Raw genomic sequence first — 15726 nt, 5'->3', positions numbered from 1 at the left:
GTTTTAGGTCAGAGTTTGAGTGCCCTTGGTTTTACATAATACTTCCTTAAATAAACCCATCTATATTGAAAAATTATATTGCAACCATCAACCAAAAGTAAGTTATCCTTTAAACAATAAGGATCAAAAATAGCATCTTGTAAAAGTATTTTGACATTTCATGTAAACGCTCTACACAGATTACATAAAAATAGTAACTGTGTTAGGAGTGATACCAGAACAAGTTGAGCTATTCCACGTTGCTACTTTTCTGATTGTTGATGCAAAGTTACACAAAACAAAAGAACCATTTACCAGTCTACATATCATATGCCTTCTTCACAGTGTGCTCCATGAGGTGGATTATGTCTGCCATTTATTTAAATTTATGTGTTTTGTTCTGAGTCCTTAATTCCTATTTATTGTAAATACAATTTTTCTCATTTTAAAGAATCACGAGATGCAACATTTTATGTAAAATATTACGTAGCTTAAGTGGATAAATCTTACTGAAGAAATTAGGAAACTCTTATCCCATGGATGATTGTTTGTTTAGCTTAGTATTTTTTTGTTGCTTATTCCACAGATCATATTTATAACAGCTCACTATGATTTTGGATGTGTCAATAGATATTTGGGATGTGTCAGTAGGTCTACAAATAAGATACATTTTCTCTGCGAAAAGATTGCTACTTGAGGTCCATTTACACAGCTAAAAGGGATAAATTAAAACTGTGAAACTTCCTGGCAAATTAAAACTGTGTACTGGGCCTAATCTCAAACCCAGAGCCATTGAGGCACAGCTTCTAACTTGTCCTCTCAGCTTTACTTCTGCCTGTACCTTCTGTGAAATTTGGAAAGTGGGAGAAAGGTAATGGCAGAAGTAAAGTGTGAGGATGGGTCATGAGCTGTGTTGTGATGACTCAGCTGGCAAGAGCATTGTCTTTGAAAAGCAAGGTTCTGGGCTCAAGATCTGGTACAACACATGCAGTTTTAATCTGCTAGGAAGTTTCATGATTCCAATTTGTCTCTCTCACACCGGCAGATACAGGAATTTTTTCATGTGTAATCATGCCCCTTCCCCTCCCCCATCGTCTCAGCTAACAAATCTGCTGACCTGTCTTTCTCCTTTCTATTAAGACATGGATCATGCTTTGTGTACTCCCATCTTCCAATAGTATAAGTCAGGATAGTTCCCATATGAGTTCTCTCCAAAGACTGCAGCAACCATCTCAGTTCTCAGTTAACTTGGTACGCAGATTTGTTACACAATGTTCCTGGCTGAACACTGAAGGGTACAAATCTTTGCATCCTGTTTGTGATTCACTTGTCTTTTCCGCAGAGCCTATGGTTCCATGGGAGAGACCTAATGAGTTTCCCATTTAGTTCTCTACTACAATCACCACAATGGAATTCCAACCTAACATCTACACATACTACTCCCCTTCTGACTACACTATGGCCACATCCACAATTGTATTGTGTTGGAACACAGGCTGTATACTTAAAACTAGAACTAAATCACTCTATATACTTTATATTACATGAATTTTAATTGTTTATGAGCTGCAAAAATTAGGCCTATACAGGTTAGCCCTTCAGGTTATCATATAACATAAACTCTTAATCATGTCCACTTAAAACAAGAACTCAGCACTCACTTAACTGCAGGGTCTTTTAATTAACTTAATCACAATAAAATATAACTTTCAATAACTACTTAGCACAAGTATTACTTGATGTTAGAGGAAGTTAACAATCAACAAAATACTGCCTGCTATCCAAAGTGAAATTTTACATGACAATATACATTCAAAAACTCAGTAGTGAACTCCTCATCCAGTCTGTCAAGAAACATGTGGACACAATTTAAGCCCAACAGAACAGTACAGTAATAGAACAGTAATACACCATGACAAATAGTTCCTCAGTTGCAAACAATCTCGATGCTTTCTTGTCAGGACTCATGTTGTTCAATGCAGGCATGACCTATATTTACATCAGTTGTGAAACTGCACCTAAGATTAATATCGGCTACCCAGCTACACAGTTCACTATCAACTGTCAATGTCTAAATCTGTTTCATATTGCATGTCATGTGGCTACAGAAGAAAGATGAGCATATTGATATATAGGAGTTACGGTGAACAAAAAGTGGTCGTCAAAGACTTTTCATAAACTAAACATTAATAATAGTGATGTTAAGATTTGCTGCGAGTCCTCTGTCAGTGATTAGTGTTTATGTTGTAGAAGAAGGTGGCAAAAGGAAAATAACACACTTTACATCATACTTAAAAAAGCTGTCTCTGCCACTAATGCTTCTGATCCCTTGGCAATTATCAGTAATTTAAATGAACTATTAGGAAACCAACATTTCCTTCAAATTACAGGTACTTTTAATGACTCAATGCTAACTTGATACCATATGGAATTGAGAAAATGTACTGTTCATGATAAAATAAAGCCAACTAAATCAGTTTTTAGACACAAAGACACTTGTAACTGGAGAGCTAGTTGTTTAAAATCATTTATATAGTATTAAGTCATGAGAAAATATAATCACTGTGATAATGTAACTATGTTTACATAGGCAATGATGAACAGTATCTATTTATGATGGAAATTTTGTTATCATTGAAACAGAATCTTTCTCCAAAAATATGAACACCATATAAAGTGGGTGATGTTTCTTTTTCAGCTGGGAAAAGTAAATAGCGAAAGTTGTGATGCAGAGTTAAAAGGGAAACCTTAAAATAAAATGTCACTTGAAACTTTCTGGCAGATTAAAACTGTGTGCAGGACTGACATGTGAACTCAGGACATTTGCCTTTTGCGGGCAAGTGCTCTACTGACGGTGCTACCCAAGCACAACTCACGACCCATCATCACAGCTTTACTTTAATCAGTAGAGCACTTGCCCACGAAAGACAAAGGTCCTGAGTTTGAGTCTCGGTCCAGCACATAGTTTTAACTTGCCAGGAAGTTTCATATCAGCACACACTACACTGCAGAGTGAAATTTCATTCTGGAAATGTAGCTTTTTCCACAAAACTGTTCACTTAAACATGACGATATGCACTTATTTGGCATAACTTTCAGTCACTTCCAATATGCTAAAAATCAGGATAGACTTTCATTTGCAAAAATTATGGTAAACCCTGTACTTCTGTCAAGTTAAGTAGGTCCAGGACATGCTGAATTTTATTGTATTATCCTTTTTTTATTTTTCATTGCATAAAATAATTCAGACTGGGATGAGAGCTCTTGTGTATTGGCAGTGGTGGCAATGGTGGACTCCAGCCACCTGGCCTCTCAATTTTAGAATCTCCCTCAAGGTATTTTTAGAAAAGTTACAACACCATCATTGATAAACATTGTACCACTGTTATCATATTTTCTAGATCTTTTGTATACCATTAAGTACAGAAAAAATGGCCAGTATTTCCATTGAACAAGAGTTAAGAATATCAATTACTGCAAATACCAAAATTAACATCTACTCTTCTTATTATCAATTTCTGACAACCTCATTTCAGTACCTTGAACCACTGACATAATAAGAGATGTCATATCTTACACAACACACCATGTATAAATGGTGGAATGCACTAAACACTACTGAATAAGACCAGAAAGGACACACTGCTAAAATTCCACTAATCAATGGTAATGCACATCATTACATGTATGTGAAAGCTGCATTCCCACTCAAAAGGAAAAGCAAAAAAATCAGTTGAAACAAAGTTACTGTGGAAAGCTGCATTCTACAAGGCAGACAGAGGAATGAAGATATATGATACAAACTGCATATGCATGCTCTAATCAATAAAATGTAAAAATACATAGAGAAATGGAAGAAGACATTTGCAGCAGATGGTTGATGATGGATTACCTAAATACATGATGCAATACTTCTCTGCTCAAAAGGGGAAAAATCAAATAAAGAAGCATATGAATCAAAGTTTCTGTGGAGACTGAAAGGTCCTTGAGGATCTGCCCACTATGCATCTATGGATTGAAAAGTATCTATCTATCCATTCAGCAGGGAAGAAAAATGCAGGGAGGCAACATAGAAGATGGATCAAACTGTGAAGACAGAAGATCCTTGCAGTGCAGAAGATATTTCAATGCAAGCATTGCACGATCCTTCTTGACCTCTGTATCTAATGGGTCCGCTACTCTGCAGCACACTGTTTTCTTAGAAGTCTTTTATTTCATTCCCTTTTGTCCCTTCTCCTCCTTACGTATTGTCTCACGCTGACCTTCACCTATCTTGCACTTCTTCAACCCACCACATTAGAACCAATTACTCACAGCATCCAGACTGTAAAGGTGCTAGAATAGCTGCTTGTATGCAGTATTTATACCATCTGATTCATGTCATAAGTTCAATAGGTAATCTAAGAGTGTGACATCATTGTCAGAATGCTTTATAGGTAACATTGTAGTTCACAAGCACTCTGTCATGTGAAAGAAGCCAGTAGTACTTCTAGCACATCTCTCCTGATATTTCATTTTAGGATAAAAAAAGAATTCTATGATATTTTTTCTAATCAGACTGATGGATTTAAGAAGAAAACTGGTAAGTCTTTTCTATTAACAAAAATTATATACAATATAATGGAAGGAAACATTCCACGTGGGAAAAATTATATATAAAAACAAAGATGAGGTGACTTACCGAACAAAAGTGCTGGCAGGTCGATAGACACACAAACAAACACAAACACACACACAAACACACACACAAAATTCAAGCTTTCGCAACAAACTGTTGCCTCATCAGGAAAGAGGGAAGGAGAGGGGAAGACGAAAGGAAGTGGGTTTTAAGGGAGAGGGTAAGGAGTCATTCCAATCCCGGGAGCGGAAAGACTTACCTTAGGGGGAAAAAAGGACAGGTATACACTCGCACACACGCACATATCCATCCACACATACAGACACAAGCAGACATATTTAAAGACAAAGAGTTTGGGCAGAGATGTCAGTCGAGGCAGAAGTGTAGAGGCAAAGAAGTTGTTGAAAGACAGGTGAGGTATGAGTGGCGGCAACTTGAAATTAGCGGAGATTGAGGCCTGGCGGATGACGAGAAGAGAGGATATACTGAAGGGCAAGTTCCCATCTCCGGAGTTCGGATAGGTTGGTGTTGGTGGGAAGTATCCAGATAACCCGGACGGTGTAACACTGTGCCAAGATGTGCTGGCTGTGCACCAAGGCATGTTTAGCCACAGGGTGATCCTCATTACCAACAAACACTGTCTGCCTGTGTCCATTCATGCGAATGGACAGTTTGTTGCTGGTCATTCCCACATAGAATGCATCACAGTGTAGGCAGGTCAGTTGGTAAATCACGTGGGTGCTTTCACACGTGGCTCTGCCTCTGATCGTGTACACCTTCCGGGTAACAGGACTGGAGTAGGTGGTGGTGGGAGGGTGCACGGGACAGGTTTTGCATCGGGGGCGGTTACAAGGATAGGAGCCAGAGGGTAGGGAAGGTGGTTTGGGGATTTCATAGGGATGAACTAACAGGTTACGAAGGTTAGGTGGGCGACGGAAAGACACTCTTGGCGGAGTGGGGAGGATTTCATGAAGGATGGATCTCATTTCAGGGCAGGATTTGAGGAAGTCGTACCCCTGCTGGAGAGCCACATTCAGAGTCTGGTCCAGTCCCGGAAAGTATCCTGTCACAAGTGGGGCACTTTTGTGGTTCTTCTGTGGGGGATTCTGGGTTTGAGGGGACGAGGAAGTGGCTCTGGTTATTTGCTTCTGTACCAGGTCGGGAGGGTAGTTGCGGGATGCGAAAGCTGTTTTCAGGTTGTTGGTGTAATGATTCAGGGATTCCGGACTGGAGCAGATTCATTTGCCACGAAGACCTAGGCTGTAGGGAAGGGACCGTTTGATGTGGAATGGGTGGCAGCTGTCATAATGGAGGTACTGTTGCTTGTTGGTGGGTTTGATGCCCATTCCACATCAAACGGTCCCTTCCCTACAGCCTAGGTCTTCGTGGCAAACGAATCTGCTCCAGTCCGGAATCCCTGAATCATTACACCAACAACCTGAAAACAGCTTTCGCATCCCGCAACTACCCTCCCAACCTGGTACAGAAGCAAATAACCAGAGCCACTTCCTCGTCCCCTCAAACCCAGAATCCCCCACAGAAGAACCACAAAAGTGCCCCACTTGTGACAGGATACTTTCCGGGACTGGACCAGACTCTGAATGTGGCTCTCCAGCAGGGGTATGACTTCCTCAAATCCTGCCCTGAAATGAGATCCATCCTTCATGAAATCCTCCCCACTCCGCCAAGAGTGTCTTTCCGTCGCCCACCTAACCTTCGTAACCTGTTAGTTCATCCCTATGAAATCCCCAAACCACCTTCCCTACCCTCTGGCTCCTATCCTTGTAACCGCCCTCGATGCAAAACCTGTCCCATGCACCCTCCCACCACCACCTACTCCAGTCCTGTTACCCGGAAGGTGTACACGATCAGAGGCAGAGCCACGTGTGAAAGCACCCACGTGATTTACCAACTGACCTGCCTACACTGTGATGCATTCTATGTGGGAATGACCAGCAACAAACTGTCCATTCGCATGAATGGACACAGGCAGACAGTGTTTGTTGGTAATGAGGATCACCCTGTGGCTAAACATGCCTTGGTGCACAGCCAGCACATCTTGGCACAGTGTTACACCGTCCGGGTTATCTGGATACTTCCCACCAACACCAACCTATCCGAACTCCGGAGATGGGAACTTGCCCTTCAGTATATCCTCTCTTCTCGTCATCCGCCAGGCCTCAATCTCCGCTAATTTCAAGTTGCCGCCACTCATACCTCACCTGTCTTTCAACAACTTCTTTGCCTCTACACTTCTGCCTCGACTGACATCTCTGCCCAAACTCTTTGTCTTTAAATATGTCTGCTTGTGTCTGTATGTGTGGATGGATATGTGCGTGTGTGCGAGTGTATACCTGTCCTTTTTTCCCCCTAAGGTAAGTCTTTCCGCTCCCGGGATTGGAATGACTCCTTACCCTCTCCCTTAAAACCCACTTCCTTTCGTCTTCCCCTCTCCTTCCCTCTTTCCTGATGAGGCAACAGTTTGTTGCGAAAGCTTGAATTTTGTGTGTGTGTTTGTGTTTGTTTGTGTGTCTATCGACCTGCCAGCACTTTTGTTCAGTAAGTCACCTCATCTTTGTTTTTATATAAAATTATATACAATATTATTTTTAGCTATTATTGCACATTATTATTTCTAAACTCTTTCCATCAATAGGTGATTTCTCATGAATGCTTGATTTTTTATTAAATTTTAAGTTTTCAGCTAAATGAACAGTTATTCTTAAACTTGATTTAAGCAAAATGAAACACATCTATAGGTGACAAATTAGTACACAATGAACAGGGTTTGAAGTTTCAGACTCACGATCAGTATCCTGATTTTAAATACTACACCATGACTTGTTATTCAAATGCATAAGTTCTTCTTCATATTGTACTTGATGAGGTTCTTCATTGACAATAAAAGAGGACAAGAAAGACTAAGAACATGACACTGGTTTCCAGTAACTTACAACTTAGATCCTGGTGCATATACACTAAACATCAAATTTTTGATAAAACAGATAGCACCATCAGTACCTGAATGCACAGAGAATTTCTCTGCATATTAGAATAATGAAAAGCAAGAACCATTAATGTGTGTGACAAAGCTATATGCCTATTTTCTCAAAACTGAATATTATTTTCTCAATTTACCTGTGGAGGTAATTAGCTGTATACTATTAAGATTTCACAGTGCACTTACCATTAAGCCAAAAAGCAGGAGTAAGCTGACAGTTCCTATACAGGCCACAATAATAGCTGCTAAGAGACCTGGTGTTATTTCTCCATTGGGATCTGATTCAAAACCTGGGTCAGGAGGGGCTGTGCTAGTGTCATTTAGGCCATCCTTCACTAACTCCATGTTGAGAATCTGAGGATGAAATATTGAACTTCATGAGTTTCAGTGTGATAGGTGAAAATAGCTATATAACTCTATACATGTAATAAAAAGAAACAATGATGATTGTATATTTTATATTACCGGTATTCCTAAAATTTCATTAACTACATTGTACAGCAGTGTAAGTAAAACAATAGCATGTTACTTAGTGTACCATATTTGATAAATGTCTGCTCCTGTTGGGCATTAACAGAGTGGTTTCTAATGTAATTTTCAGGGGCACAATAGTAAGCATGCTGCTCAGTCTGATTACGTGAAGAGGTACTGAATTATAATATGACTATCTATTAAAACTTTAATGGTCTTTTTCTGACATAATACAGAAAATTACTACATCTCACCTGAAATGGAAGTGATGGGTGGCTTTCATCCCAGATCTTTTTCAGCAACACACTTAGATCATAATCAAATGAACCATTTTCATCTTGTATATAGACATCTAGGGTTCTCTCTCTAGTAATGTCATCACATCGCACCTCTTTCCCTGGCATATGGATAACTACTTGCTGGTACATAATTACCCTGCAATTCAGATAAAAAATGACAAAAGGGTCATTCTGTGTGAAAGCATCTTTCAAACCTTATTGCTGTATACATTTATGAACCAAAACATTATGACAACTGCCCTCCACAACACTGAATGCTACCTGGCAGTGTTGCAGACACAAGGTGTTAAGAGACATAAGTTAGACAAAGTAGAAACAAATTGGAAATAATTCTTGCTTGATGCCTTTCCTGGCAGTGATGGCATCTCCCAGCAGGATAATTGTCCTTGTCAAAAGGCCAGAATGATGCTACATATATTTGAGGAGAATGATAGTGAACTCATGTAGATGGCTCTGCCACCAGATTTGTTTGATCTGAACCCAATGGAACACATTTGGCATGCTGTTGGGTGCAACCTCCACACCCACAAACCAGTGGCTCTTATTTTATGGTAATTTTGTGACATATATACAGATACCTGGTGCCACATACCTGCAGAAACCTAGCAAGGATTTGTCAAATCCACGTCACACAAAATTTTTGTTGTACTCATTGTGTACTAAACAATTAAGCAGTGGTAATGATTGTCTTGACTCATCAGTGCATTTAGTATAGCTGTGTTTTGGTGTCCCCCTTATTTCTTCTTGTTGGTGATACCAGACATTGTGATGCTAGATAAGGTTCATCCTTGAGTGAATTGTATGATACTATTGACCCAGCCCAGCATGATACAGGTAGCATTATGTATCCAGGGTCAGACAATGTATCTGGCACAGTAGTATTTTCTTTGGGGGCCACTGGATAGAGTTATGTTAAAATTCAGAGAACAACATTAGGTAACTGTATATCATCACTTTCACATAACATGAGTGATGTAAGCAGCACATGCCAGAAAGTTGTCTGGTGGCATGACTGTTACGTGTTCCATATTGGATTGACATTTGGAGTGACCACTCATGACAATGATGGGTGCACTTTGTGATGTAAGAAATATGTTTACAACCAATGTGAGTACTGCATGTGAATCTTGGGTGTATATGTGTTGGAGTAATTCAATATGTATTGGAAGCTGGCTGGGATGGCACAAATAAAAGAAAAAATAAGAAAAAACATCCATGATATTGAGCTCCTGTGACCACTATTCTTGTGAATCTTAGTACACACTGTGATGCACTGTTGAAACTCATTGCCACAATTCTTTGTTGCAGAATGTGGCAGCTTTTTCACTGTGGCCTACAAAGAATCACATCTGCATCTAGATTTGATTCAAGGAAAGCAGAAAGCTGAAAATCGAGTCATCTGCAGTGCTGCTGAAAGAACATACTGTTAGTAAATGAAGCAAAGTTAATTATAAAAAATAAAATAAAATAAAAACAGGAGTTAGATTTACATGTTTTTTTTTTTTTTTGCTGTGCAGTTGTTCTCAAATAATTACAAGAAAAATATTGCTTAAAGATACTTTCACACTTTAAGTCTCACATCACTGTCTGATGATGAGGTGGTTATCTTTTCATTATTGGTCATATTTATTATGATATTTCAAAGTTCAGTAACTTGCTGCACATTTTTCAAAGAATTTGTAGTGAATTATGAGTATAAATTGCAACTGCTAATCTGCGGCAAACAGAAACTGGCAGTCTGAAGAGTCATTTCACATAAAGCTGTGAGTCCAATGAGTTCTACCATTCACTGCTAGATGGCAGTGGCATCATATTCACAGGTGGCAGTTTACTAAGTCTTCATAGGTCAGCTAATTTGCCACAGAATATTTGTAAATTGTGGACACAAACATTTCTCATAAACTGGTTTTCCTATGAACAAATCTCTACAATAGTTCCTGAGATTAATCAGAGGCAAGCAAGGGACTTTAATTTATATATGTAAAGAAGATCAGCAACAGCAGTAGCAAAAGTATTATTGCACATCATTTTACATTTGGTCTCACACACTGTACGATTTTTGTACAGTGTTGCGTGGAAATTTTATCTATGTGTAATGAATGATCATAATGTAGCATAAATAAAAATTTTAGTCACTGCATACAAACAACAAATGACATGTGTTACCTTCCTGTGTACTGCTGTAGAATTTGAGCAATATTGCAGGGAAGCCCTCCCAGATATAGACACACCTGCTCTCCAGATGCCAGAAGGCTGAGTCTACAAAATGCAGTCACTGTCTCACTTTTATCAGGTACATCCCATTCATTCAGTTCTGTAAGGAGAGTGAGGTTCAATAAGTAATGTCTGTTTACGTATTTCTCAGGCACAAATCTAAGAAAAAAAGAAAATATTCACTGAGACATTTATATTTTAACATTTATTATAAAATTATATTACTAACATAATTTGTGTAAATGTTTATGATGTTCATAAAATTTGTTGCAGTAAGTTAGGAGTGTGAGGAAATATGATTCTTTCACTCTCTCTTTCTTTTTCTCTTTTTCCTTCTTTAGTGATTTATGAATAATACCTACATTATTAAATAGTCTCTTGGCCAAAATTAGTATAAAATAGTTAGTATGCAATGCATGTTGAACAACAGTTGAAATTAAACTTTTTGACAACGTAATCAATGATTATACATCAAGAAATCTAACTCCGATTGTCTGTTTGTCCGCCCATAGTTATTCCTATACACACACAGGCCTTCAGTATCACTGTGATATGTTCAACAATATCCAAATATGTAAGTTTGTATAAAAAGTTTACATTGTGGCTAATGAGCAACGATACTCTACATGTCAGCCATCCTTGAGGTTAGCAGTGCAAATGTCCAACTGCAGCACTAAGGCTTCCATCAGTCTATAAAATTTGTGATACCTTTGTCAGAATCTTGTTCCGTAGTGGTTTCAGGTACATATGTAGCTGTGTCCATAGCTCCATCTTTGGTTATTGTAGTAGCTTCTTCCTGCCACCTATTGTTATTGCTGCCCTCCTGCATTTAGAAAAATATACGTCATTATTGTTCAGTCTGATAGGCTACATTATACAACAGCAGAAATGGATAGACTTGATCTTACATAAACTCAGATTGTGCTTATTTAGATATATAAAAATTGACTTGCTCTTACCAGAAGCAGACATTAATATTCACATACCACACAAAAAATTGCATAAAATTCTTTGGAGTATAGCTGGGTAACCACCTAAAATGCATACATCTAAATCTATGTTCTGCAAACAACTGCGAAGTGTATGGCAGGGGGAACTAGCATAGTACTAGTTATTAGAGCTTCTTCTCATTTCATCCACATATGGAGCATGGGAAAAATGATTCCTAAACTTTTGTGCACACTTTAATTAGTCCAACCTTGTAAGGCTTTCATGGAATGGTTTGCATCTATCTTCAAGTGCCTGTCAGTTTAGTTTCTTCAGAATTTTAATGATGCTGTCCTATGGGTCAAACAAATCTGTGACCATTTGCACTTCACTCATTTTTGTACAATCATTCTCCATTTTAATCCTATCTGGTACAAGTTGCACACACTAGAGCAATATTTTAGGATGGCTGCACAATTGTTTTGTGAGCAATCTCTTTAGTAGACTGATTGCATTTCCCTTGTGTTCTACTAATGAACTGAAGTCTGCCATCTGCTTTATCTATGACTGCACCTATGACCTATGTGATTTTACCATTTTATACCCCTACAAAGTGTTACGCCAAAGTATCTGTATGAGATGAAAAATTAAAACTATGACTCAATGTTTTTTGTGTGTGTGTGTGTGTGTGTGTGTGTGTGTGTGAAGCAAGCTGAAAAACTTTACACCAGTCCAAAATCTTATCAAGATCTGACTGAATATTTGTGTAGCTTTTTTCTAACTGTACTTCATTACAGATAACTGCATCATCTGGAAAAAGTCAAGATTTCTAGTAATATTGTTTGCTAGGTCATCAATATACAACATGAACAGCAAGTGCTTCAACACTCTACCCTGGAGCACTCCAGAAGCTACTTCTATGTTTGACAATGGCCAATCACATAACAGGATGTGTCCTCTCTAACAATAACATATATAGACAAAAAACCAGAACATACAGACAAACTAATCAAGAAACTCAGTACTTTATGTTCTCCACTCAGAACTGGCTGTCATTCTGTCATCTTGGAGATCATTCTGTTGGCTTCTTCTTCTTCTTCTTCTTCTTCTTCTTCTTAGTTTCCATTTTGGCCTGTGAGACCACATACATGCTCTACATTCCTCCACCAGTCATTTCTGTTCCTGACTGTCATGGTCCATTCTCTGTATTTCTGTCACAATTGTCCTTCCATCCTGTCTGTGGTTCTCATCAGCCCCTTCTGTCCTCCACAGATCCTGATAATCTTACAGTAGTCTTTCCTCTTCCATCCTAATTAAGTGTTCTGCCCACATCAGTCTCCCTTTCTTCATCCTTCAGCCAACATCAGCTTGTATGTATAGATCTGCCAGTTCCTGGCTTTTTAATATCTTCCCTTCCTGTAGCTAGGTGTTTGTCTTGAGGCCAAATATTTTCCTTAATATCTTCTTCTTGAAGACTAGCAGTTTTTGTTCATCTACTTTCCTTAATGTAAATATTTCACACCCATATAGAGCTACTGGGAGAATTACACTGTGGTACAGTCTGACCTCAAAACTGGTCTACTGCAGAGCATATACCATAGCCAAAAATTGGCTGTATTTGTGGCTGAGACCCTTGCCTTAGTCTCCATTTCCTTTCTATCCTACTCACTAAAAATTCTTCCAAATAATTAAATGTGTCTAATCTTTTAAAAGTGAATTCATCAACTGTTGTGGTGACCATCATTGATTGTCTTACTCATGACCATGTACTCAGTTTGCTCCTCATTAATTTCTAAAGCTGTTTTCCTTGCAATATTTCTGTAAGAACTTGTCATGAACTGCAAATCCTCTTTGCTATCACTTATTTGAACAATGTGCTTCACATATGCAATTCAATTTACTGTGTTATTATCCAGCCATTTTCCAGCTGGGTTTAATTTTTTACATTCTCTTTCTATCTTTTCTAAAATTAAGTGATTTTATATATTTTCACTCCATGTCTTACAAAATTATTTCTTCAGAAATACTGGCAAAATTAACAATGTTTATTCTTCAAAAGTGTGCAGTAAAACCACTGTACAAAGGAGGTAATCAAACATTTTGCAAAAGCCTCTTCACAGATTGAGAAATTCTCACATTACTCTGTTGTGCATTTACTCCTTACTGGTCTTTGCCACTAAAAACAAAAATCAGTTTCTACTATACAGAAACAAAAATCAGTTTCCACTGTATTGTAATCTGCACAACCACAATACAGGGCAGAAATAATAATATTCTGTAGATATTGCCTCTGCATCTTAGGTTAGAGTGGATTCCATGTCTAATATGAAGGTCTTCAACTCAATCCCATCTAACATAAAACAAAAAACTGAGAATCCCTACAAATTATGGACCAAATTAAAAAGAAACCTTATTCGTCCATGTTTTCACAAGTTCTCTGATTATACAGATAGCTGAACAGAAAAATCCTGCAAGCTGAATGATAGGTAGTACTGTTTATTCTAGTGACATCTCTGTTCCTATGACACAGTTCTACATTTATGGAATTTAAAAGGGAGGTAGCCTTTAACTATAGGATTAATGACTCACAAATACAGTCATGAAATATAAATTCTTGGTAGTAACATTCTATTGATAAATTATGTGAAAAGATCACATAGACTCAGTTGCAGGTAAAGCAAGTGGCAGAGTTCAGTGCATTTGCAGGATACTCTGAAACTTACATTTACCCATGAAAGACTGGTCAGCCCATACTTGAATACTGCTCAAATGTACAGAACCCATTTCAGGCTAACAGAGAACATCAAAGACATACAAAGAAAGACAATGTGGTCTTAGGCCTTGTTTGGTGAGAGAGTGTAAACAGAAATGCTAAAAAAAATTAACTGGAACACACTCAAGGAAATATGAGATGTGTCTCAGAAGAGCCTATTGATAAAACTCCAAAATCCGTGACAGAAGCTATGAATATTCTTCAGCCTCTATAGATCAGTCCCTTAATTGAAATTAAAATTAGACTAGTAAAAGCTTGCACAAACAGGGTGTATACACAGCCATGAAAAATATTCCTGGATTTTCCACAGACTTACTGGTTAAAAATATACTTTTTTCTGGGTGAAAATGCTTATTTTTCCAGGTGAAAATACACTATACCCCATGCAAAAGTACATTTTTCAATGTTAAGTGACAATGTACTTTTCCTTGGAACTGTAAAACATATCAGTCCTTTAAATGGTAAAGTTTTATACATCGGCATAGAACTTCCCAGCACTCCCAGCAAAAACACACAGTTTGGAAAGATCTTTAATGCATAGTAAATTGACATAGCATTTATTGGTATTAAAAAGGTATAAATTTGAATTCACTAAGTACACCACAGTAGTTTCTGAACACATAACACCAAAATATAAGAAGCGCTATGCCCATGCTACAATATGGAAACAGAGACCTCAGTAGTGGCCTGGCAGCAAGCTTTGAATTTGGAAAAATATGGTGTCCTAATATGTATTCTTTCTTTGCAAAATATGACTACTAGATGATATTTTTCATCAAGAAAAGCTAGACTTTCACACATAATACTGGTCATCAAATATTTTTTGCTGTTTTTTCTGAGCATGTGGTAGGGTAGGATCCTAATAGCAGTTTAAATTGTAGCAGCAGAATATTTCTGACAAGCATGATTGTAAATTTCAGTGTTGTTCACCAAACATTCTGTGGGTTATCTGGCTGAATACATGTTCCACAAGCACTTTGAGTTTTCCATTGAACACTCCATTCCTTGCGAAATTGCTGAAGAACTCACCTCACATCTCCCATCCCACCCCACCCCCTTTCCTTTTTTTTCTTTTTTTGAAAGATAATTATACTTTTTGCCATCCTTATTGCATAGTTTGTAATTTATAAAGGAAATATGAAAAACTATCTGGGTCTTTTTTAGCATGTGTTACCCATTAAGTTGTATCAAACACAAATGTACCAGTAAAATTTTAAATAATGGCTGGTCTTCTGAGCCAGAAATTTTTGTAAATGGCTGGTCCTCAAAGTGTTAAGTTTTGAATGAGAGTCAAATGCTCTGTGGTTTAAGAAATTCATCGCATGTAACATAATTCATTTTGCAGAAAAGGAAATTTACTTTGAAAGTAACATTTCTCAAACCACCATTCACAATATTTTATTGTGATCTGTTAGAAATGTAAACACTTGTAATGTCATGTTCA

The 15726-nt window shown here is 37.9% G+C and overlaps 1 protein-coding gene across 1 annotated transcript in view; it reads right to left on the bottom strand.

Moving 5' to 3' along the window:
* LOC124804636 overlaps positions 1-15726 on the bottom strand; it is a 530005-nt gene that overhangs the window by 14829 nt on the left and 499450 nt on the right. The window contains exons 13-16 of the mRNA XM_047264852.1: positions 11291-11405; positions 10535-10682; positions 8324-8504; positions 7785-7952 (exon numbers count right to left, since the gene is read on the bottom strand). Of these exons, the coding sequence (XP_047120808.1) occupies positions 7785-7952; positions 8324-8504; positions 10535-10682; positions 11291-11405 (612 nt within the window). The remainder of the gene's footprint in view (positions 1-7784; positions 7953-8323; positions 8505-10534; positions 10683-11290; positions 11406-15726) is intronic.

Source organism: Schistocerca piceifrons, chromosome 7, assembly GCF_021461385.2.
Source record: "Schistocerca piceifrons isolate TAMUIC-IGC-003096 chromosome 7, iqSchPice1.1, whole genome shotgun sequence".
Lineage (NCBI taxonomy): Eukaryota > Metazoa > Arthropoda > Insecta > Orthoptera > Acrididae > Schistocerca > Schistocerca piceifrons.
This window is presented reverse-complemented; position numbering and strand designations above follow the sequence as displayed.